The sequence below is a fragment of the Fomitopsis serialis genome, assembly GCF_022376445.1.
Source record: "Fomitopsis serialis strain Sig1Antser10 chromosome Unknown B0H18scaffold_124, whole genome shotgun sequence".
Lineage (NCBI taxonomy): Eukaryota > Fungi > Basidiomycota > Agaricomycetes > Polyporales > Fomitopsidaceae > Fomitopsis > Fomitopsis serialis.
The window spans coordinates 38632-62332 of record NW_025955084.1 but is presented as its reverse complement, the minus strand read 5'-3'; the positions used below and the strand labels follow the sequence as shown (position 1 = coordinate 62332).

At 52.5% G+C, this 23701-nt stretch overlaps 5 protein-coding genes across 5 annotated transcripts; 2 read left to right on the top strand and 3 right to left on the bottom strand.

Annotated features, from left to right (window-relative positions):
- Nucleotides 1-1774: 1774 nt before the first annotated feature.
- B0H18DRAFT_1124470 (uncharacterized protein) lies at nucleotides 1775-4842 on the bottom strand (the record flags this gene model as incomplete). Its single annotated transcript, XM_048034859.1, has 13 exons — nucleotides 1775-1800; nucleotides 1854-2257; nucleotides 2309-2401; nucleotides 2455-2528; nucleotides 2576-2737; nucleotides 2784-3026; nucleotides 3075-3252; nucleotides 3304-3470; nucleotides 3518-3808; nucleotides 3859-4070; nucleotides 4125-4217; nucleotides 4272-4547; nucleotides 4608-4842. 13 exons carry the CDS (start codon nucleotides 4840-4842, stop codon nucleotides 1775-1777), a joined length of 2454 nt encoding a protein of 817 aa, XP_047887522.1.
- Nucleotides 4843-5314: 472 nt separating this feature from the next.
- B0H18DRAFT_854224 (uncharacterized protein) lies at nucleotides 5315-7289 on the bottom strand (the record flags this gene model as incomplete). Its single annotated transcript, XM_048039632.1, has 8 exons — nucleotides 5315-5446; nucleotides 5506-5679; nucleotides 5736-5943; nucleotides 5965-6045; nucleotides 6115-6528; nucleotides 6591-6777; nucleotides 6833-7131; nucleotides 7183-7289. Coding segments are annotated over 8 exons (1602 nt in total), but the record flags the coding sequence as incomplete, so codon positions are not given.
- A 1412-nt stretch (nucleotides 7290-8701) lies between these two features.
- Nucleotides 8702-10129, top strand: B0H18DRAFT_958996 (uncharacterized protein; the record flags this gene model as incomplete). The annotated part of the gene is made up of 6 exons (XM_048042771.1): nucleotides 8702-8821; nucleotides 8861-9018; nucleotides 9286-9436; nucleotides 9585-9795; nucleotides 9876-9935; nucleotides 9972-10129. The coding sequence occupies 6 exons, from the start codon at nucleotides 8702-8704 to the stop codon at nucleotides 10127-10129; spliced, it is 858 nt and encodes a 285-aa protein (XP_047887520.1).
- Nucleotides 10130-10839: 710 nt separating this feature from the next.
- B0H18DRAFT_958995 (uncharacterized protein) lies at nucleotides 10840-13042 on the bottom strand (the record flags this gene model as incomplete). Its single annotated transcript, XM_048042770.1, has 7 exons — nucleotides 10840-10921; nucleotides 10991-11535; nucleotides 11595-11966; nucleotides 12018-12390; nucleotides 12445-12524; nucleotides 12584-12786; nucleotides 12838-13042. 7 exons carry the CDS (start codon nucleotides 13040-13042, stop codon nucleotides 10840-10842), a joined length of 1860 nt encoding a protein of 619 aa, XP_047887519.1.
- Nucleotides 13043-13737: 695 nt separating this feature from the next.
- Nucleotides 13738-14568, top strand: B0H18DRAFT_958994 (uncharacterized protein; the record flags this gene model as incomplete). Its single annotated transcript, XM_048042769.1, has 3 exons — nucleotides 13738-13952; nucleotides 14003-14395; nucleotides 14439-14568. The coding sequence occupies 3 exons, from the start codon at nucleotides 13738-13740 to the stop codon at nucleotides 14566-14568; spliced, it is 738 nt and encodes a 245-aa protein (XP_047887518.1).
- Nucleotides 14569-23701: the final 9133 nt, after the last annotated feature.

Genomic DNA, 23701 nt, shown 5'->3' with positions numbered 1-23701 from the left:
TGCAAAATAAAAAAATCCACATGTGCCTCTGAAGATGTCAAAGTAACTTTTTGTGCCTCAGATATGTTCCATATGCATGTAATAATGTATATGTGTTGCATAACTGGCCGGAAAATGAGCAAAATATTAGATAACACTATTGTCCCATTGTGGGTTGATAGGACTTATGTGTGATGCTGAGTACTTGTGGATGAGATGGAAAGGGTACAACAAACCTGACATGGTATCTGAACACGGGATATGGTACGGGATATCCAATTAAATATTTTGAATATCCCGTTCGGGGATATTGTGATCGGAGATATGGAAAGTCTGGATGCTCAAAGTAAGTATCCCGAGATGGAATACTTTGAATTTCCCCCACATAGTATCGCAGGCCGGGATATGGTGAGGGATGTTTAGAATATCTCTGGTCACTGTGACAATGATTTCCATTTCCGTCTACCCATCGTCCTAACCACGTTGCTTGTTTTCCATTGTCCAGTGTCATGTGCGGTCACGGACATGTCACGCCGCAGGCCCGAGCTGCTACTTACCGTAAAAGGTAACTTTGGCTCCCTGCCGCCGTGGCGAGTCGCGGTACGGTGTCGCGTCGCGGTATGGTGCATCGCGTCGCGTCGCGGTACGGTGTGTAGCGTCGCGTCGCGGTACAGTGTGTCGCGGCACATCGCGTCGTGTCATGGCATGGCACGGCGCGTCATGTCACGGTACGGTGTGGTGTGGCATGTCACGGTACGGTGTGTCATGGCACGGCACGGCGTGGTGTGGCGTGTCATGGCACGGTACGGTACAGTATGGCACGGTACGGCGTGTCATGGCATGGCACGGCATGGCGTGGGACGGCATGGCATGGCGTGTCATGTCACGGTATGGCACGGCACGGCGCGTTGTGTCACGGTATGGCATGGCATGGCACGGCGCGGTACGGTACGGCGTGCCGTGTCATGGCATGATGGTATGGATAATGGTACATATAGTTCGCTCATGTCGTTTTTTTATAATCAAATTATTCTTGCATTGTACTGCGACAGCTTGAGTTGAACAGGTATTGTATTGGCGTTAGGTACAGCCTGAGCCTCAATAATGTATGTAGGTACAATTTACTTCAGTGGCATGACATAAGCACCATGCTCGCACTGTGCCACATCAGGAAAAACCTACATATCTTTCTGGTCTTGTACAAGTACCGGAGAACACTTAAGGGACAAAAGGGCCTTGAGACAAGTCCCAATCTTAAGTGGTCTTTTCAAGTATTAAAAGACATCTCTAGTCTTTTGGTTTTACTCAAGACTTGCGACCTGTTCATGTTTACGATGCTTCCGTACTTCATATTAAGGCAGCTTTTAATTGCTCTTGTGTAACTTATCCACTCCAGTTCATATGCCTCTTCGTTACTTATTGGGCTCCAGAACTTATTGCTCTCCAGTGCTCCAATGTCACTCGCCACAGGTATGCATAATCAGCGTTGGATATCATGGTATTGTTACAATCATTACAACAACAACAAAATGGGAAGTAACGCGACACAAACAGAGAGAGACGAAAGGTGAGGGTACAAGCACAGCTTGAGTGTGCATACATGAATGGTACAAATTGTACAACAACTCTTCTGACTGCCACGTTCTGTCTTCCAAGGGTTCGTTGATAATTCGTGAGTACTGCAGATGATAGATAGTTCCCTGACACCGAATGTTAGCCATCCTGCCCATAGCACCTTGTCTGTGAACTCACTTACCTTGGATGACGTCGTACGCTCTTCACAACTCGCCGTCGTTCAAATGTTTGCCTCGGCGCTCGGCGCTGTAAGATGTTCATAAAGCACAGACCTCGCTGCGACAACTTAACTAACTTACCTTGCTTGTCATGATCCTTGGTGCCTTGTTCTCGCTCCTGCTCATCACTCGGCTCAGTGACATTGCCACCAGAAGGATGCGGAGCCACATGACTCTCGACACTCCCGGCGCCTTCCTCCTTGTCGAGCTCGTCTACTTCATGATCATTAACAGGGACCGACTTTGTTGCCTTGCCACTGGCAGGCATGGACGACGAGGACGACGGTTTGCCGAGTCCTCCAGACTTCTTCAAGCTTGACTTCGAGCTTGCAGGCTGGGTTGTACTGATGGACGTTGCTCTCGCCCTCTCTCGGACAGGAGACGTCTTGCCAACCTTTGCACGCAAGCGATCAAACTTGAGGAAGCTGGTTCCCTTCGTATCGTCGGAATCCTCTTCGTCTATCGTGTTAGCCTTCAGGCGACCACTGGTACTGTTGTGAGCACCTGCATTTGAGCTACCGTAATCACTCACTCACGATATCTGAGCCCAGATGATAGCCTTAGTCTCCCTGTAATGCTCCGGTGCTTCGTTCTTGAGCGTCTCGAGGATAGCCATCAAGCCATCCCACCTGCTGAGTTTCAGGAGCACGCCCTACTAAGATTATAGATTAAGCTCACTTACTTAGCAGCAAACAGCTTGTTAGTGAAGAAATTTGCCATGCCATGAGTGACGACCTCCGTCAAAGCCGAGTCAATCTGTGCAGGGATTAATCACACAGTACATGTACGCGAACATCACTCACAGTGTTGCAGACCACAGCTATCAAGTTGTCCGGCACCTTGCGGAAGTCATCCATCGCCGCGTGCAGGTTAGCATCAGCTCGGGCTCCTAAGGCCCAGTGCTGGTAGATTAACTCTGCAATCACTTCGTGGCGAAATGGCTCATCTTCGTTGAACGTAGTCGCCTGTTGTGCAAGTCAGATTGTTCTCAACTGTACACTATTTACTCACCTTCAAGTCTAACTTCTTGCCGTGTTTGCCGCCGTCGAACACAAGGTTGATATCGCTGAAGACGAAATTGGGGATATTGCGCGAACCACCATCAAGTACATCCGTCGAGTGCGTTCGAAGCAGCCATGCAGCAACGCTGCTTCGCTGCTCAGGAGACAAACCTTGCAGGCCGTACATTTGGTCGACGACGACCTTGGCCTTCTTCTTGAGTTCGTTGCGGAACTGGGATGCACTCGCCCAGACCTTAAACTAATAAGAGTACCAACCTTGACACGCACAAAAAGCACTCACCACGGTGTAGACATCCTGCTGAAGTGCGAGGCGCTTCCTCTCCTCCTCCTTCTCCTCTTCCAACATCTCCTTCTCGTCCTTCTCGTCCTCGCGTTTGGTCCTAATCATCTCGAAGGCTACCTTTAGTGCCTTTATGCGCTTGCCTTCCTTATCGCGCATCTCGTGCGCATCATGCACGCTGCGACGTATCAATGTGTGTCTGTTCGGCAGACGGTCGCTGGGCACTGACGACTCCGACGTCCAGGCAGTCTTCAGTGAGATACGAAGACGGAGGCAGTTTTGTGCTGCGGTGACGAGGACCCGTACATCGATAGGAAGGTTCGTCACCTTCGCCCGTTCTTTGCGCCCTCGACCCTTGGAATTTTTCTGCCCTTTGCCCTGTCGACCCGGCAGGATCTGTATACCTTGAGCGAGGAACTTAAAAACTGAAAGCAGCGACTCACCACTACACCATTGTCATCTTCTCCTTTGAGCTCGTCCTCATCTTCCTCATCTTCACTGCCCCCTTTCCCACCGTTGCTGCCGAAGTCCCCATCGTCGCCGTCGTCGCCGTCGTCGTCATCACTCTCATCCTGGTCACTCTTGCGAAGGTCGGCGTCGGTATCGTCAGTGTTACTGTCGCTCCGACGTCTGGTCGCCTTCGTCTTCGCCCCGCCCTTGTCGTTGGCCTTCGCCGCTGCTGACTTGTCGTTGACCTTCGCCGCTGACTTGGAGGTCGATCCACGGACTGGAGACTAAATAAATGGAGGTTAGCAATTAGCACGGCTGACACAGCTTTTAATACCTTCGGCGACACCGGTATATTGATGTAGACTTTGCGCTTTGGGAAGGATGGGGATGGCGGGGCGATTGACGGTTTCGTCTGCTTTGCAGATGACGAGGACAGAGTCGATTTCTTCGGTCTCGGAACGACCTCTTCGACCTCTTCATGATCTTCTCCTGACTTTTCACCAATGGCCCTTGCTTTCTTCTTGCTCTTCGAAGCAGATGTAGCACCTGTAGTACTGTTTGCATCATCGCGATTACGATAACCGGAGCTGCTCGACGCACTGAGAGACTTCGCGATGTTTGCCTCCTCCTTCTCTAGGCTGACAGGTTTTCGAGGAGGCTGTTGAGCTCCTCTGTACGCCGGCCTGGGCTTGGCTAAAGGGCGGTGAGGTCAACATTAAATGTTACATCAGAGGGTCTACGGCGTACGTCGCGAGCGAACTTCCTTCTCTTCAATGCCATCCGAGACATCCGGCTCCTTGCTCTCCTGACTGCCTTCGCGCTCACTACCATCTCTCTCATCCGCAACCGCAGGGTCTTCATCCTCCTCTACGCTGCCCTTCACCTCCGCAGCATCGTTGTCGACTTCGTCGTTATAGTTGGAGTCTTGGTTGCCCTTCGTCCTTTTCCTCTTGGTCTTCGGTCGTTCTTCGTCTGAAGCGCTGTCCTCGTCCCTGATCATGTCCGATGCCCTCTTGCGGATACCTAAGATTGGTTCATTGCTGACAAGTATGAAGTTCCGTTCGATACATATGTTGCACTCACCTTTGAGCCGTGACTCTGTGTCAGCCTTCTTAGCATCCTTAGCTTTTTTGAGGAGCTTCGCCAGAGCCTGTGCGTCGGACTGGGACAACCCACTGGTATCGATGTCTGGGACGTCGCTCCCAGGCGATGACTTGTTGGCGGTTTGCCGAACTTTCGCGCCTTTCTGACTGGCGCCCCGTGCAGCTCGAGATCCGGAGGCTTGCTTTCGAGCAACTGAACGGGTGCGCGACGTCATTCTGAGAGCTCAGAGGCTACGGAGGGTCGTATGAGGACGAGGGTGAGTAGTCACCGACGGAAGCATTCGTCGCTGATTCCGAAGACCGCCGTGTTCCCGCTTTCGCGGAGTCCGATTTATTGATGCTTCTTGCAGACTCTCGACTTCTATGTACTCGAGTTCAAGAACACACGTACAATTTTGGTCTTCAGTAGCAGAACAAAACATTACATCAATGAAACGAATCATTATGAACCCAACCATTACGATCGCCGTAGCACCATCTTGACATTTCCTTGTCCGTGTGTAGGACAATAGAAGCACGACGTCCGTCGTAGTGCAGGTTGAAGTGGGTGAATCGACAGGATGGAAATATAACGAAGTCCCCAGACGACAGAGGAATTACAATGCCCGGTTCTTCTAGGCAGAGCTCACCTCCCTCGAAGTCACCTATGGCGAGGACTAGACACATGTCGTAGTCTTTGCTATCTCTGTGAGCTTGTGTGACGACATTGAGATTCACCACAAGCCCCAAAAATGGTGCAGACAGTGGTGTGTTGTTCCCTGGTAGAATTTCTGCGAAATTCTCCAGTCTAGTGTAGAAGTTCGGGAACATCGTTGCTATCTATGTGTATGAAAAAGACACTCAGGTGAAGTTGCATTTGACGATAGAAAGTAGATGACCTTGTTATCAAGCCACTCAAAGACATCACCGAGCACGTTCCTCAACGATTGATAGATATCCTCGTGCTGAGCCATATCTTTGGACGTGTATGGCAGCATTTGAGTATAATTGGTTCTGTGACCATTGGGTCGTGCTAGCATGAAAGGAGGCACATCTGTGGGCGCTGTACTTCCCTGTGCATGTGTGCGTTACCATCGTAATATCATGATAGGCTGACAAAAACACTTACCTGCGTAGTATGGCGGTTGTACCACGAGAAGTGCAAGGCTTCAAATGTGATATCCCGGCCTGATGCCGCGGTATGGATAGTCTTCAAAGGATTGAACGGAAAACACGCAGTTAGACGATCGGTTGGGTTGTCGCGCATGTTGTTCGGCATTGAATTGCAGATGCCAGCCATATCAATCGAGTGGACATCCTGGATAATAAGAATGTCCCTTCAAAGAACTAAGCGTGACAATGAAAGGACGATAGGGGAGACACTTACTCGAATGTATCTCGCCCTATCTTCACATACTGCTCCTTGTTCGATCGACAGCCTTCCGAGTACATATTTTGCAGCTGACACGTGCATCAGCTTCTGCGTAAGCAAATACATCTGTTCCGACGATACCTCCAGTTCTAGTGCCTGACGTGTTACCGGGACGCTTGCTCTTGCAGCTAACAGGCGTCTTTGATCAGTCCAGACAATATTCGCTTGCCTGTCTCTCGACGCGGAGAATCGTTGATTGCGCTCGTGCAAGATATCGTAGGATGTCTTGATCACTGCGAAGGAATCGAGAGTTGACGTTGGAGAAGTAGGCGTACTATCTGGTTCCCAGGGATCCAGTTCGCTAAGCGTCGAAATTGGGGTGAGAGGCGATAACCCTCTCAGATTGAAGGCTCCACAAGCTTCTGGAGACACATGGGTGGCTGGTTCTTCTCGGACCGGGACCGTAGGATCTGCGAGATCTGCGAATATCTCTGTAATGCCGATGCAAGAGGCCCAGGCAAAATCGTCACGAGGAACAAGGGCAAAGGAGCTGGATGTTTATGGATGGAACGATCAGCCTGGCAGATAGTAAACAACGTATTCACCACTCACTTAGATGCAATGGCCTTGAAGAATCGATCAGAACTATCGAGGTCACCACAAAGCGAGTGCGCTGATAGGCCTTGCGATACAACATCACTTGGATCGAATAAATCCGAGAGGCGCAAGGGACACTCTGCCCTCAGGATAGCCACCAAAGGTATAAGTGCGTCTCGAACAGCGCATCCTGCTTCTGTCTCTGTGTCAGGTAATCAGTACTGCTACGTCCAGAAAAATGTAAGAAATACACTGACTCGTATCCGGTCTTCTCATAATGTTGCCTATTTCCTCACTAATCGAACCCTCTGCTTCCGCCAGACGAACACGAAGACCTTTGACAGCAATCAAGAGAAGGACGTAAACGGATCCCACAGAAATTGTTAGATGAGGTGTGTATTGAGTATGAACATTCTTACCTCCTTCAGCTATCTTGGCGAACCTTGTACCCAAGGTATACCACGATTGAAATGTGCGCTTGGACGGAGGCCCCTTCAACTGTGATAGGTGATCTCTCCATATTTTTGCAGCGTTGACAGTGTTCGGCTGGGAAATACTAACACATTCACCGTCAGATAAGTGTTCGCTGGCAGACGAAGCAATATACCTTGCGCATTTGTACACAAGTTGTACAAGGAGAATCATGCAATTGAAGTCGTGTGCAGCTCCTTTTCTTTCGAACGCTGCACAGTGTTGCACAAAGCTAGCCAAGCTTCCTGTAGGACTCGGAGAATGGCAAGCCTCGAAGGTACTGGTCTCCGCAGCACTCGGTGACACGATTGAGTGGGAAGCAGCCACGACTTCGTTCTTGTCTATACTCGCTGTGAGGCTGACTACGAAATTCGTAGTTGCTGGACGAGGCGCTCGGAACTGCGCTTCAGACCTGGTCACCCAGGATGCCTCGGCAGATCTGCCTGAGGAACAAGAGATGAAATCAATTCCTCCCCGAGGACATGGAGGAAGTGGTAAAAGTGCTGGGTTTGCATTATTAGACGTAGTCTGACCACCGGTTGGATATCGACTGGGGTAAGGCCTGTGCTTAGGAGCGTGTCGACGCTCACAGCGCCTTGGGCCCAAGCTCTCTGAGAGCACCATGTTACGAACACTACAATCAACTATCACCATTGAGTACATACCTGTTGAGTTCACTGGCGTGATTTGTTGTTGATCGCTGGTGAATGGCATTGGGATGTTGTCCAGTGCTCTAGACTCCGTCTCTGAAGACGATATGAGTATCTGAGCGTGTCATGGCCACATTTCTGGTTTCTAATTAATCACTCACCACCATTTGGATCGTCTGTGACAGTGTCCCTCTCTTCGTGAGGAGTGCCCTCATCATGAGGTTGTTCGTCGGTATCCGTGGGTTGACGAACAACCGGGACATCGTATGCTCCTCGTAAACGCACCAATAAAGCTGATAACGTAGCATTGAGCGTTGGAGCCTCCGAAAGTAGCTGCAGCACTTCGTGGGCCTCAGCTGTAGTAAGCTGCATGCTGCAATGAAGGTTGTGCTCGTGGTACAGAGTTATAGCACCTAGTGACAAAGCATCTCTCGGTAGATACCCCATTGGAGCTGCAGGGCAGTGACACTGTCCACAAACGGCACTATTGACAAAGCTGCGCGCGGATTTGGGCACAGTACTCGCTCAAATTGCTCTTGTATTGCCCTAAATGCCAGGAATATGATACATGTATTGTGGGCTCCCATAGTCTACGTCGCCTGTATCGAGCTCGTGTTGTTACTATCCCCACCAAGAGCCCATCTCAGACACATTACACGTTGGTCTCATTTGGCAACTGACACTGCGATGTCCAACTGACAGCCTATAACGACAGGCCAGACGAGGGCAGGAGATGGACGTGCAAGGCGAGCAGGATGGGGCGTACGTTCAACTACCGAGCCTCCTAGATCGATGGGCAAACCCAGTGAGCAGAGATCGGCAGTCGGGCGCGAAGGACGAGGCAGACGGAAGGACGAGGCCGACCCGGTGTAAAAGGCGTGCAGGATGGTGCAGAGCAAGAAGAACACGGCGGATGCGCGTGCCAGATAGGAGAGACCGGCGAGAAGGACGGGTGTGAAGGACGAGAAGGACGGACATGAAGGGCGAAGGGCGAGAAGGACGGGCATGAAGGACAGGCGTGAAGGGCGAGAAGGACGCACGTCGATCAATGACAAGGCGATGTGGACGCGGAGCGTGAGGGTGACGGCGGTGAAACCGCTCAATGAGTTCGTTGTCGTCGGAGGGGTGCGTCGTCTTGATGTTGCGACACAGTAAACAGACAAGCTGATCGCGCGCGAACGGAGGCGCGCCAGTGACATGCTCGTGGCAGGCGCGAACTTGTGGCGTGCGGGGCGAGAAGACGAGAAGACGGCGCAGACCGGCTTGAAGGATGGGGCACATGGTCGTGAAGCGGACGGCCGTAAAGGACAAGGCAGACGGTCGTGAGACGGCGCAGACGTACGAGGAGGACAAGGAGGAACGGCGAGAAGGACAGTGCAGACCGACGTGGACGACGGTGCAGACGGTCGCGCAGGGTCGTGCAGGGCGAGAAGGATGGTGCAGATGGGCGTGCAGGGGGAGAACGACAGCGCAGAATGCCGTGCAGGACGAGGCAGACTCGATCGTGTAGCACCGGCGTGTAGCATACGGGCGTGAGGCAGACGGGCGTGGAGAGATGGGCGTGCAGGACGATGTAGATGGTCGTGCAGGGCGAGAAGGACGGTGCAGACGGCCGTGCAGGTGGAGGCAGACGGTCGTGTAGCAGACGGGCGTGAAGAGATGGGCATGAAGCAGACGGCTGTGAAGGAAGCAGACGAAGCAGACGGCCGTGAAGCAGATGAGCGTGAAGAGATGGGCGTGGTGAAGAGATGGGCGTGAAGAGATGGGCGTGCTGGACGATGTAGATGGGTGTGCTGGGCGAGAAGAACGGTGCAGACGGGCGTGCCAGGGCAAGGGACCGGCGTGAAGGGCATGAGGGACTAGGCAGACCGGTGTGAAGGGCATGCAGGACGGTGTAGATGGGCGTGCAGGGGGAGAAGGACGGCGCAGACGGGGGAGAAGGACAAGGAGAAAGGGCGAGAAGGACAAGGCGGACGGCCGTGAAGGGCGTGCAAGATGGGGCAGATGGGTGTGGAGGACGGGGCAAACAGGCGTGAAGGGCGTGAAGGAAGGGCCAGACGGGCGTGAAGGACAAGATAGGTGGACGAGCACAATGGGGCGTACCTTGAACTACGGAGCATTCATGCCCCTTCTACTCGCCTGAGTGTTGCCCTCCCTCCTCTCCTGCTTGGTCGTGTAGCTGTCATTTCCTGCTCATTCGCTGGTGAGACGGACAGTGAGACGGACGGTGAGACGGACGGTGAGACGGACAGACGAGAATCAATGGGGTAGACAGGTGAGACGGATGGCGAGAAGGATGGACAGTATGACGAGAGGATTAGACAGGCGAGACGGACGAGCAGCATTGCCAGTATAGACCGGCGACTAGGACGAGCAGAATGGCGAGGATCGACGGGCGAGGGGAGGCGCAAGATCGACGGAGTAGACGGATGAGACTAACGAGTTAGACGGGCGGCACGGATAGGGTAGACGGGCGAGATGGACGAGGTGGGTGCGCTAGAAGAAGAGGTGGGCGGGCGGACCTTCGTGCTCCTACTCCTTGCCTTCGCCATGCCCTGCCAGACGAACGCGTAGACGGGCGAGAAGGACGGGTAGATGGGCGAGAAGGACAGGGTAGACGGGCGAGGCGAACAGAATAAACGGGCGAGGCGAACAGCGTAGACGGGCGATATGCACGGGGTGGACGGGCGAGACGGATGGACGAGAAGGATGGCGAGGTGGACGAGCGAGAATGGACGGTGTAGACAGGTGAGGATGGACGAGTACTAGGAGAAGCGTACCTTGGACTACGGACCTGCTCCTGTTCCCGAGGCCGTGCACTGCCCTACCTCTTCCCCTGCTTGGCCGTGCGGCTCTCGTCTCCTGCTTATTCGGCTTATGACGCGTTCGGAATGGTCCAGGACGTGTACATTGCACGAAAGGATCGTTGGAGGACGGCGGCAGAGTTGGTAGTACAAGACAAGAGTGGCTGGAGTGTTCACGAGACCGGTGCACCGCGTGATCTTGGTGTAGACTGTGTCTTGCCATACGATACGACTTAGCGATGTTACAGGAGTACTACAAACATTTACGAGAGGCGACACAACAGGCTACGAGATGAAGGATACGACGAGCGACAGAGAGGCAGAGCGAGATACGAAGAGCTACTGTACAGCGGGAGCAACAACGACAGCATACAAGTGAGGGAACATGATACCAACAACCATACCGACAACCAGGGCAAACCTGAACGTACGAAGGAAGGAGCCAAGCTCGTAGAGCAGTGTCCACCTGAGACCTTCGTAGTGTGCTCACGGTGTGCCGTCGTTAACAACGCGTGAATGCTTGGCCGAAGCTACGAGGCTCTTCTCTCGCAACTCCTCGCTCTTGCGCTTCATGCTCGCCTTCAATTCTTCGCTCTTCAGCTTCATCTTCTGCATCTCTTCTTGCGCCTCGACCTCTAAAGAAGGAGGAGTCCCGCCAACAGGGTTAGCAGGCGGCGACGTCGCTGCCCGTGGAACAGCTCCGAAATGCTTCCTCTTGAAGGCATCGAAACATTGTCGCGCCGTAGCCTGAGCCCCCGATATGATGGCATCGATGATCTCTTGCAAGGGCACCTGCGCTACATTCGATCCCAGGTCGACGAACGGCCAGTCAAGATACGAGGCCCAGGCCTCCTGGATTCGGTTGTCCGTGTAGACCTCGATGCCGCGACGTTGCTGAGCATCTACAAACCCCTCCCAGGCCTGCACACTTTGGTTCCAGATGCGCATCTGGAACCTGGTGAAGACGGTCTTCCACTTGATCGTGAATGCCTGAAATTGCTCGGCTTCTACACGTCTGTACGTCTTTTGCACCGCCTGGGAAGATGGACATTAGACACAGCGATTCCGCCATCCGATCTGCGAGGTCGACTCACGATAGCTTGGCCGCGCCTCACCCACTCGGCCACTTGTTCTTGGTTCGCGTATAGGTTTCGGAACTCGCCTCTGTTCTCGGCCGAGAAGTCGAGCAGCACCAGGTAGGCCTCGAGCTCTCCGCAGAACGTATGATCGCCAACGAGAATTCTTCCGGTCAACGTCTTGTCCTCGTCGCTCGGCGGGAGCGTGCGCAGGCTACTTTTGTTCACATTCACCCATTGAGTTCGCCACGCGTCCAGCTCGGCATCTGGAATGTCCTTGCTCCACGGAGAATGATATTCTGGACGCTCAAACACCTTGACGGCGAGCTGGAACACTGGTAACTCGTTGAGATCCGGGTTTAGCGTATCAGGCACGCTGTACTGCCCGAACTGCACACTTGTTTAGTCGCTTTCAAGTGGCATCGAGACACTGCCACGTACACGATATACGAGGTGATCCCATGGCTCCGTGAACCCCTTCTCGATCACTGCCACCACACGCTCGTCTAGATCCTTTACAAGCTCGCCGCAGTCGTTGAAGGCCGGTAGCCTGAGCACCACAGAACCGTCCGGTACCAACAATGCGGGTGCCTTCAACCTCTGGACGTGGCGAGAAGGATCGGTTGGATCGGGAGCAGGGCCGACGAACATCTTCTTGGTGTCCGTTTGGAGTGAGCCGACAAAATCACCGAGGTCAATGACGATGCGACTGCCTCTCTGCGAGACGTAAGTGCCGAGGAAGTTGGAGACGGCCTCGTGGAGGGGGGAGGCTGAGGACATCCTGAGTATCTGTTCGTCGTGGAAGTACTGAAAGCTGTTACGATCTTGAGTGAGGCAACAAGACGTCGATGAGTGTCTAGAAACTCACCTGAAGTATTGGTAGAAATACTGTTCGTCTAGGACAAGTTGCACGAGCTTCTCCCAGTCTGAACTATTCAGGAAGACCTCCTACGGTGCGATTGTGCGATCAGACAAAGATCGCACATACTGAGACAATCATTGCTTACGATGTGAGCGTCCTGAACACGCGGCCACTGAGGATCGTCAATGAGATCGCTGAAAACCCTCTGGAAGAGGGTGTGTTCGTGTTCGTTGTCGGTGTTGAACCCGTCGCTGTGGTGACAAGGGTCTGTGCTACAACTGTCGATGTTGTCTGCTTGGCCGGTGTCTCCGTTTGAGGAGCCTGACGGACCTTCCGAGTCTGAGTAATCTGCGTATGGATCAGCACGATTGAAAGAACGCAGACAAGACTGTAATTCACCGTGCGTTTGACCACTGTCGAATTCTATGTCGTCTACAGAGACGACGATACCCTCTAGACTATCCTCACGACCTAGGGCTGCTAGATGCTCCGTGTAGTTCAATTCTAAGGACTTGGCGCCGTCAGTGAGGTCTGCGGCGTTGTATAGAGAGGAGATGTATGGCTGCGAGTCGATAGCCCGAGCTGGGCGACGGAGGGCAGGCATGTTGCGTGCCAGGGGGACACAAGGCGAGAGAAGAGAATCCTTCTTGAAGGATGACTGGGACCTGGGAATGGATCCGGACTGCCTATACCCTTCGTGCCTTATGCTCGGCGGCCGTGTCAATAGGACTGCTGTGCCGTGGGAAGGGTGCGTGGAGCAGCACGACTTAATTCTCACGCCACCCTACTAGGGTGGTAGGCTTATACTTGCTTAACCAGCAGATCTGTAGTTCGCGAAGCCAAAACGAAAGAGCCGTAGAGGTAGGACTCACGTTTGCGAATCTACAGTTGTACTCGATCAGTGATCAGTGATTGACGATAGGGTGTGGGACCACTCACCTACCACACAAATGTCGAATATCAACGCGGAGCCCACGACAATTGAAGATTGAACGAAGATAGGATGGTAAGACTGAGCAGAGGAGCAACAACTTGAACGACGGAAGGTGGGAGTTTAGAAGAAGCAAAATCCTGACATACTGTGGGAATGCACGTCCTGCGAATTTGCGCGGCCGAGAGAATTATGTAACTGAAGGTCAATTGAGTAACGATCATACAGGGCAGATCGACGGTGACGGAGAGAAGCTCCCACGTCTTGAGTCGTCTTTTTCCCCTTGTCCTTCAGCTCTGATATACGGTGAGTCTGTCCGTCTGTTCTATAAAATCTCATTTATTAACGCAAATTAATGGAAGCAGATTATGGGAAAGAAACGGCGCTCACTGGAAGATATCTTGTCGACAACATGCTCAGCTTGCAACGAAGGCTTTGACACGATGCAAGGTCTCGCAGCACATCAAAGCATGAGCAAGAAGTGCGCATGGTACAAGAAAGGGAAACTCAAGGAAGTGTTTGAGCTTGACGAAATCGAATATTTGGACAGCGAAGGGCCTTGGGTTGAGGACAAAGTAGAAAGGTAAGTGCTGAGTATATATGTTTGTGACATTCAAATGTTAAGTTCCGCAGGTCAGCAAACGGTTACGACGACAGTCACGACGAGAATGACAAGGGCGAAGGTGGGAGCCAAAATCATATTGCGCATCACGATCGTTGTAGCAGTCCTGTCGGCCCACCGTTATCTTCGGATGAAGACCCAGAGGACGCGTCGGAGCTGGGATCTATGTACGACTTTATCGAGGTCTCTCCATCTGAACGCGCCTCAAGTACTGCTGGCCCGTCTTCGTCTCGGTCCAGACGGAATGCTCTCACCTTGGACGATGACGAAGATTCAAGAGTAGAACATATCGACATGAGCTCTGCAGCTGTTATCCGAACTGACGAGGTGATACGGAAGAGGTGGCAGGAACAGAGGGAGAGGGAGAAACAGCCACCAGGTGAGCTGTGCTCTGTACGAGTCCTGTGCGTTTACTGAGAAACTGAACGCTGTTGCCTGCTTCTGCAGACAAAGCGCTCGAGAGTACGGAAGATCAGGCAGAGGGAACCAACCCGTGGGCTCCATTTCAAAGCAAAATGGACTGGCGGTTTGCATCGTGGGCGGTTCAGGAGGGCCTGAGTCAGGGTTCTGTAGATAGAGTATTAGAGATCCCGGGGGTAATGTGTCTAGCTTGACTTTCACGCCTCATGCTAACGAAGAACATTGTATCTACGTATCTTAGTTTCAGGAAAGATTGGGTCTCTCGTACCACAACGCTCGCGCCCTGCTCCAACGAGTGGATTCCCTTCCAGAGAGAGCCGAGTGGAAAGAGCAGTGGTTGACCTTCAAGGATCGACCGGACGAGAGGCACCTCGTGCAGTTTTGCGATATCATTGAAGCGATACGCACTCTATTGGGCAACCCTGATCACACAGGTCAAATTGTCTATTGACCTCGTCGGATCTTCACCGACTCATCTCAAGCGAGCCGCATCTACCATGAGATGTGGACTGGGCGCTGGTGGCACACCGTGCAGGTCAGTTAATATTCCTTCAGCTGTATGTGTGTGAGTGCAAAGATGCTGAGTTCATTTACAGAGCCTCTTGCCTGAAGGGGCTGCTGTCGCGCCTGTAATCATAGCGACGGACAAGACACAACTGACACAATTTTCTGGCGGAAAATCAGCCTACCCGGTCTATATGACGCTCGGCAATCTCCCTCGAGCTCTGCGAAGGAAACCATCTGAACACGCATGTATCCTCATAGGATACTTGTCCGTGGACAAGATCGATTCAAATGGGATCACGAAGCGCAAGCAACGAGCCCTTGCCCAGCAGCTATTCCACACCTCTGTACGTGTTATTCTGGAGCCACTCGTCGAGGCTGGAAAGAACGGTATTGAGGTGACCGGAGGGGACGGTGCGGTGCGCATGGTGCACCCCATTCTAGCCGCATATGTTGCTGATTACCCCGAGCAATGCTTGGTTACATGCTCGAAGTATGGTACATGTCCAAAATGCCAGCTCCCAGAAGACAGACTCGACTCTCCTACGCCCGGCACATCGCGAACTTCCCTATGGACATTGGATGTCCTGCGCCTAGCCACCAAGAACAGCGGCGGAAAGAAGGATTCGGCCGCCTACGCTCGGGCGTGCAACGAGCTGAACGTCTGTGGATACATCGTGCGTCCCTTCTGGCGCGACCTTCCATACACCGATATCCACGCCTGTATCACCCCTGACGTCCTCCACCAATTATACCAAGGGGTGTTCAAGCACATAGTCCAGTGGTGCTCTGAACTCATGGATGAGCAGGAGCTCGACCGCCGTATTCGCTGCCTACCGCCTGCATATGGAACTCGTCATTTTAAAAATGGCATCTCCGTTCTTTCTCAGGTGTCTGGTACTGAGCGCAAGTACATGGCGCGCATATTGCTCGGATGTTTGGTCGGCAAGATCCCCAAGAACGCAATACTAGCCTTCCGAGCTATCCTCGACTTCATGTACCTAGCGCAATACTCGACGCACGACGAAACGACCCTCGAATATATGGAGGAGGCGCTCAGGGTGTTTCACAAGAACAAGCAAGTCCTCGTCAATTGCGGTGTACGAGAACACCTAAACATCCCGAAATTCCATTCTCTTCTACACTACGTCGACTCAATTCGCCTGTTAGGAACAACTGATAACTACAATACCGAGGTGTTCGAACGCCTGCATATCGATTATGCGAAGAACGGTTGGAGGGCCTCGAATCATCGAAACGCGCGTCCGCAAATGGTCCAATGGCTTGCGCGTCAGGAGAAGATGGTTGTTTTCGGCTCGACTATGCGAAGACGACTGGAGAGGGATGATGATGAAGACAATGTCGACGACGTGGACCCAGCTGTTGGACACAACGTTAGCATCAAACTGCCAAAGCACCCCACAGTTCCCATGCAGTCTCTCGATCGTATTGAAGACAGACACAACGCACCGGGCTTCACACGCGCACTTGCTCAGCATATCTACACACTCAAGAACAATCGACCTCTCACTTCCGCCCAACTCGTTACCGCCGTATCGCACATGCCGTTTGACCGTGTTGATGTATATCATGGATTCAAGTTCGCGCCGGAGCCCTTGGCCGACAGCAAGGACGAGACCGACGCGGTCAAGGCGCACCCTCCAATAGGAGAACAACCAGGTCGTTTTGACACCGTTGTGGTATTGCAGGAGAAGGATGCCGAAGCTACAGGGTTGCAAGGTAGGTACGTTCTGTTACTGGCAAAGAGTCTTATGCTGATTTGCCCATTCTCATTCTGCTCACTGACAGGCACGAGAATCGGGCGTGTTCGCGTGATTTTCAAGCTTCCAGAGAAGATCAAAGACCCTCGTACTCGCGTTCCTGTGACGGCGCCGAATTCATGGGCAGAACAAGGCCCATTAGCCTATGTAGAGTGGTACGCCAAGGTTCCATCGACTGCTGACCCTATTCATATGATGTACTCTATCAATAAATCTCCCCTTCGCTCTGACGGCAACCCAGTTGCAGAGATCATTCCATTGAGTACTATACGCCAATCTTGTCAATTAATCCCTAGATACCCAAGTTCTGTAGGAGATTCAGCGGAGATATTGCCACAGGAATGGAACACTAATACTATACTAGACGTAGCTTCTAGATTTCTACTGAATAATTGGGCTAGTACGTATGCATACCAGACTCTGTGGTAGACAGTACTTACAGTACTTACAATTCTTGTGTCTGTACTTCAAAAGATGAATGTAATCTTTGTAGCAAACTCTTGTCCTTGTGTGCATAAAACAACTTTCGAGGCATGGACTGAAGCTGTGGAGTCAGAATTCAAAGGTCTTCAGAGCACCATCCTTGATCTCAGACGTACTACAGCAGCTGGCCCTATTTCTAAAGCAATCTTCAGCAGCTTTGTTGTCTCTCGTACTTGTATAAGGGCTCAAAGTCTCAAAACGTACATCCAATTCTTTAAAAGGACACATAAGTAACCCAGGTTTTTCCTGATGATGCCACTCATGCATATAATCTTTGGCCTCTGCCCAGGTATCAAATACCATTCCTCGTGCTCCTGAATGGTACAGTCGGCTCAGTATGCGTGCGTGCCTATCCGGTAGATGCCAGGAAGTCGCCTAGCTACGGTATATCGAGCCGTGGTAGGGGTGTGGGGTGTCGACGACGAGAGGTGCGCTGTCGAAGGAATACAGTTCTGCGAGGTTATTCTCGTCGGTTTCTTCGGCGAGTTGTGTGCTCCTCGTTGAGCGCATTGGTAAGCCGGACGAGGTGCGATCAGAGAGAATATCGGCAGCGAGGATCTCGGAAGACGTCGACCGTGAGTCATCGCTGGTCCCACCTGGGGACATGCACGGTTCGTATGACCGGGGCTGTACGTCGGCACTTGGGGCAGGTATACAGGAAACAATCGAGGACTCGATGTCGTGCTCATTGTTGCACCCCAGGAAACACACGGTTCTATTGTCGATGAGGGCTCACGCTGCTTCGGGGACGAGGTCGTCCGGGTCACGTCCCTTCCGGGGTATACCAGGTTCGTGGGGTCGCGCGTCAGGTCGTTGTGTGCGAGGAGCTCCGGGAATCGGGTGTGCTCTAATGTTCAAGAGACGCGGTGAGCGCACCGACGGCGTCTCGTTCGTACGCTAAGAATCGGCTATGATGTCCTGTCGTAAATGCTCCTCATCATACCTCGGTTATTGCGTCGTACACGCCGACCAATGCGTCGAGGGCGTCGTGTTGTTCCGCGTTCGTGAGGGGATCTCGACAGGGGGTAGGCGAGGTCGATGAGCTGTGTGTCGGGGTCAGGAACAGGTGTTGAACCATCCTCCAGTTTACGCGGGTTCGGGGGCTTCCTGCAACTCGGGTCGTTCAGAAAGAGTCGACGAGTTTCGGCGAGGAGGGGAGTGGGGAGGATGGGAGATGGAGTGCGGGCGATGGCAAAGCGAGACATGTCGAGGGAACGAAAGACGATGAAGGTTCAGAGGACTGGAGGTGGGTTATTGTCTTGTGGTTGAAGTCGATACGGACGACTCCAATGCGATGCTTTGTCTTATACTCCAAGAGGAGATCGTCTGATGTTCCGGTTAGGTTCCGTTCCGGTATCCATTCGTTGGCTGACGAAGGATAACCGCACCATGACACATAGTACTGCCTCCGACTGGACTTCCTCGGTGATTGATAATTGCTCCACTTCGTATTCTTCTTCTCCGTCGATAAGGTCAGGTGGTGGCATCGTGTGATTGGGACCGTGAGTGTCCGTTGTTCTATATGGGGAAAGAAGACCGGCGTGGAAGACGGGATGGATTCGCCATTGCTTCGGGAGTGCCAGTCTGTAGACTCCGTGTCCCATGACTTCCGTGATTGCAAATGGTCCTTCCCGTTTAGGCGATAGTTTCCGTGACGGATAAGGAGATGAAGGTTCTTTGAGTCTAGCCAGACCTTCTGTCCTTTCTGAAACGTCGGTGATCCTTGCGGATACGGTCTTCCACCATGCGTTGGGCGAGTTCCATCGTAGCTTCAGCTTCTTTCCGAACTTGTTGCAGGTTGTTGAGTCGTTCTTCAACTGAGGGAATGTTCGTGGGTTCGTGAACGGCTGGGATGGAGCGAGGTTCGTATCCCATCATTGCGTAGAACGGGGACATCTTGATCGTAGAATGCTTCCTAGAGTTATGTGCAAACTCGGCGTCGGGAAGCATTGATGCCCAGGTTTCAGGATTGTTTGCGCAGAGGATACGAAGGTAGACCTCGAGTTCTTGATTTGCTCGTTCCGTTTGTCCGTCCGTCTGAGGGTGGTACACCGTAGAGATTCGTTGGTCAATCTGAAGGATTTTGCACAGTTCTCGCATGACTCTAGACGCGAACTGGGGTCCTCGGTCAGAGATCATGTGATCTGGGAGTCCAAATCGTCGGTAAACCGTGTCGTGTAGCATGCGAGCAGTGTCTGCGGCGTCTTCAGATTCGGTGCAAGGCGTATAAATTACCCCCTTCGTAGAGTCGTGGTCCACAACGACTAAGCAAGAGTCGTATCCCTCCGGAGTAGGTGGAAGGTGCGTGATGTAGTCCATTGTAATCGTTGACATAGGGCGGGTGGGAAGCGAAGCGGGGATAGGATAGAGCGGGACCCTCGTGGGATGCGTGTTCGGTTTCATTTGCTGGCAGGGTGCGCATCCTTTGACGTATGCTGAGATCGAGTGTGTCATTCCGGGCCACCAGTATCCTCGTTGTACGAGAACTTTGGTGCCGTCGATTCCAGGGTGTCCCGCTGCGGGAAGATCGTGGTGCAATCGAATGATGCGTCTTCGTAGATTTTCATCCGGAGGAACGTATACTTTGCTCCTGTACCAGACAAGTTGTCCATCGGTTGCCCAGTCTTCGAGTGACGTGCGCGCGGGTGGTGGTCCCTTTCCGAGGAGCGCATCAAGTGCCTCCCGAATCATAGGGTCTACGTCGTGGGCGGCGGTGATCTGGTCCTTCAGTGTGATATTGACGGCTCGAGCGAAGACGGAGGATGGTAACATGACCAGTTCATCATTATCTTCAGATCCGTCGTCATGATCGTGTCGTCGTGAAAGAGCATCTGCAACAGTCATCTGTGATCCTGGGACATGTTGCAGTTCGTAGTCGTATTCGGAAAGTTGAAGGAGCCATCGTGCCTGTCGTCGATTAAGCTTTTGGGCTTTCTTCCAGTACGTGAGGTTGCAATGATCGGATCGAATGGCCAACGTGTGTGGGGAACCAAGCAGGTACTGCTGCCATGCGTCAAGACCGCGTATGATCACTAGCAGTTCACGGTCATAGATTTCGTAGTTTCGTTCGGCAGGGTTCAAGGATTGCGAAAAGAAACTGCACGGGTGCAGTTCATCATTGGCGTCCTTTTGCAACAGTGCACCGCCGACTGCAAACTTCGAAGAATCACATTCGAGAATGAACGGTTTGGCTTCGTCTGGCATGATGAGGACCGGAGCTTTGGTAAACTCATCTTTCAGGTCCTCGAATGCTGTCTGTTGTTCCGCGTTCCAGTGCCAGGTGACGTTCTTCTTAGTGAGATCGACGAGCAGGCGTACTCGGTCAGAGAAGTGGTGGATAAACTTCCTGTAAAAGTTGGCAAATCCGACGAAGGATCGTACATGTTTGACACATGTCGGGACAGGCCAGTGCGTGATGCCGTTAACTTTGATCGGGTCCATGCCTATGTGTCCGGGTCGGATGATCATGCCTAAGAATTCCACTTCTTCTACGTCGAAGAAACATTTCTCGGGTTTGAGATAGAGGTCGTGTTCCTTCAGGTGTGCAATGACTCGTCGTGTTCGTTCATGGTGATCGTCGAGGTTGGCCGAGTAGATGAGGATGTCGTCCATATAAATCACCATCCAACCTTCTTCAAGCATGTCGGCGAAGATGACATTCATCATTCGCTGGAAGGTGGACGGCGAGTTGCATAGACCAAAGAACATGACCGTAGGTTCGAAGAGTCGAGGAGGACCGCCATCTGTACCGGGTACTGCGAACGCAGCTTTCCATTCGTCTCCCTCTTTTACACGGACGTTGTTGTAGCCAGCGCGAAGATCCATCTTGGTAAAGATCTTTGCGTGCTTGAATTTGTCCATGAGATCTGAGATGAGGGGGAGAGGATAGCGATCCTTGACCGTGTTTTCGTTCAGCTTCCGGTAGTCCTGACAGGGTCTCCAAGTGCCATCCTTCTTTGCGACGAAGAAGAACGGGCTTGCCATCGGAGATTTAGATGGTCTGATATACCCTTTGGATTCGTTTTCCTTGATGAACTTATCAAGTTCTATCTGTTGCGCTGGATTCAGAGGGTAGATCTGTGTTTTAAGCTCCGTGAAATCCGGTTTCAGGTTGATCTTGTGGTCATATTCCGTATGCTCAGGGAGTCGAGCTGCCGTGCCTTTGTCAAAGACCAACAGGAACTCGTGAAGGTATTCGGGTACCATTTCCTTCAGTTCCTTCGGTTTATCGTCCTTGTGACTGGCGGCGGCTAGCTCAGTAGCGGTAGTTACGTGACCAATAGAAAACGCGGCAGGAATGATCCTTCCAGTCGTGGTGCGGATGAAGTGATTGACGGAGTGCGGGGAAGATGTTCCGATGTCCTGAACATGTTCCTGGGTGAGGGGAACTTCCTGTGATGTCGTCATGTATACCATGGGTTCTCCTTTGATGTAGGACATCAGCACTTTGTCATGCGCTACGTCCGTCATCATGGCTCGAAGTTCTACTTCTGGGTTGAAGTCCTCTTCTATAGTCTTAAGAGTAGTATCGGGAATAGTTTCATGTGCGAAGTCTGGGTCGGGTAATTCTTCTATCGAGGCGTGCAGGGGTTCTGGCCTGATGGTATGGATAGCGGGCTCAGCTTGCTGGAGCTGGGCTTGCGTCGGTGGGTTGGGGAATCGGAAGATGCTTTTCTTCCAGTCGATACACGGGTTCTCCCTCTTCAACCAGTTGTAACCAAGGATTAAGTCCTGCTTGCCGATGCTGGCGACATATGCGGTGGTTACGCGCATGGTGTCGTTCCATCGGTAGCATAGGAAAACTTTCTCTTCGATGGTTTTGACTTGGTTAGGGGTCCCGTCTACGTTGAAAACGGGGATCGGTCGTCGGAGTCGTTTGGTTCCTAGTCGTAGTCGGATGACTAGGCGGGGGTGTATGAACACTGCCATGGCTCCACTGTCCACAAGAGCATTCACTTCGGTGTCGGCGTCTTTTCCTCTCACGAATACGGGTAGGTGCAAGGATTCTGATTCTTCTATGCCGTATTGTACATGTGAGACGGTAAAGTTCGTGGGTTCGCACTGCGCTGAGTCGTGGAACCCTCCTAAAAATCCGCTCCGAGCTGCTCGAAGACGGACTGCTTCTCCTCGGCCTTCAGTTCTGCGAAGAGCTCACGGATCGTCTTTGATCGCGGGGCCGGGGGAGGTGCGGTGTATTGTGCGGGACGATAAGCGGCCGGCTGTGGTACCTTCCCATTGCGGTGGTCGATGGAGCGGTGACCCTTCTGGTGGCACACGAAGCAGAGGCCTTCTTTCATGTGTCGGTCTCGGTCTGCCTGGGACATGCGGTTGGACGTGGTAGCGTCGATGTCCATGGGCTCGTCGAGTCGGCCACTCGTCCTGGGTACCTGTCCACCATGGGGTCGGTCGACGTACTCGCCATAGGAGGCGTGTTTCTGGGCGACGTCGTACCAGTCTGACATCTTCTCCATTGTCCTGTTGGTTCCAAGCATTTTCCGAAGAAGCTCGGGTCGAACTGCGCGGCGGAAACGGTTGGAGAGCAGGTTATAGTCATTGGCAACCCTGGTAGCTCCCGTTCCGGTAGCATCCCGGAATTTGGCTCATGCCGCGGCCGTCTTGAATTTGTGCATGAACTCGTGCGTTGACATCTTTCCTTGATTGAGATTGTCGAAGTCGGTGATGGCTTTGTCGAGGTGCTCATAGACAGGGAATGACGATGTGAGAGCGGCCACAAAGTCTTTCCAGGTCGGGTACATGACCTGGTTGTTCGTGCGCTTCTCATTCTGTTCCTCGTAGAACAGGGTGTGCCATCCTTTGGCTTTCCCGTCGAGCTTGGAGACCGCGTAAGCGATCTTTCGTTGGTCATCGGTGTTGGTATTCTTTGTGGCCGCGAAGTAGTTCTTGATGTCGTTGAGGAAGCGAGTCAAGTCCAGAGGGTCGCCTTTGAAGGCTTCCGGACTCGTGACCTCAAGCTTTTCTCCTCGTTCTATACTTCCGGGCCTTCAGCTCCAGAAGCTCCTGTTTCAGAGCCTGGAACTCTGCAGAAGAGACGGACATTGGTGGTTCGGGTGACAGGGGACGATAGGGAAAGGTGTCTGGTTCGGTTCTGGTTTCTTCGTCGACGGGAGTCAACGATAGAGGTTCGATCGGTGCGGGAGTTCATTCAGGACGCTTCTCAAGTGTTCGGGTAGAAGTCGATGGTTCGAGTTCTAGGGACGGGGTTCGGGAGAGAGATCGTTTCAACCCAGCGATATGGGCTTTTGCTTTCGCGAATCGTGGTTGTTTCAAAAAGAACTGGGTAGTTCTCTTTCCGTTGTCGACGTTGGAACAAAAGTTCGTCCAAACGTATGTCTGGTCACTGGTGTTTGTTCGAGAATTTGGCGTGGACGGGTTCGGTACGTCCTTTCGCGGTGATATCAAATCGGAGGAGTTTGTCGTCCCAGAAAAGGGTTTCTTCTGCGCCTAGGCCTGGTAGATTGAGTCGGCCAGGGTCAAGGATCGGATGGCGCGTGATGTTGGTTT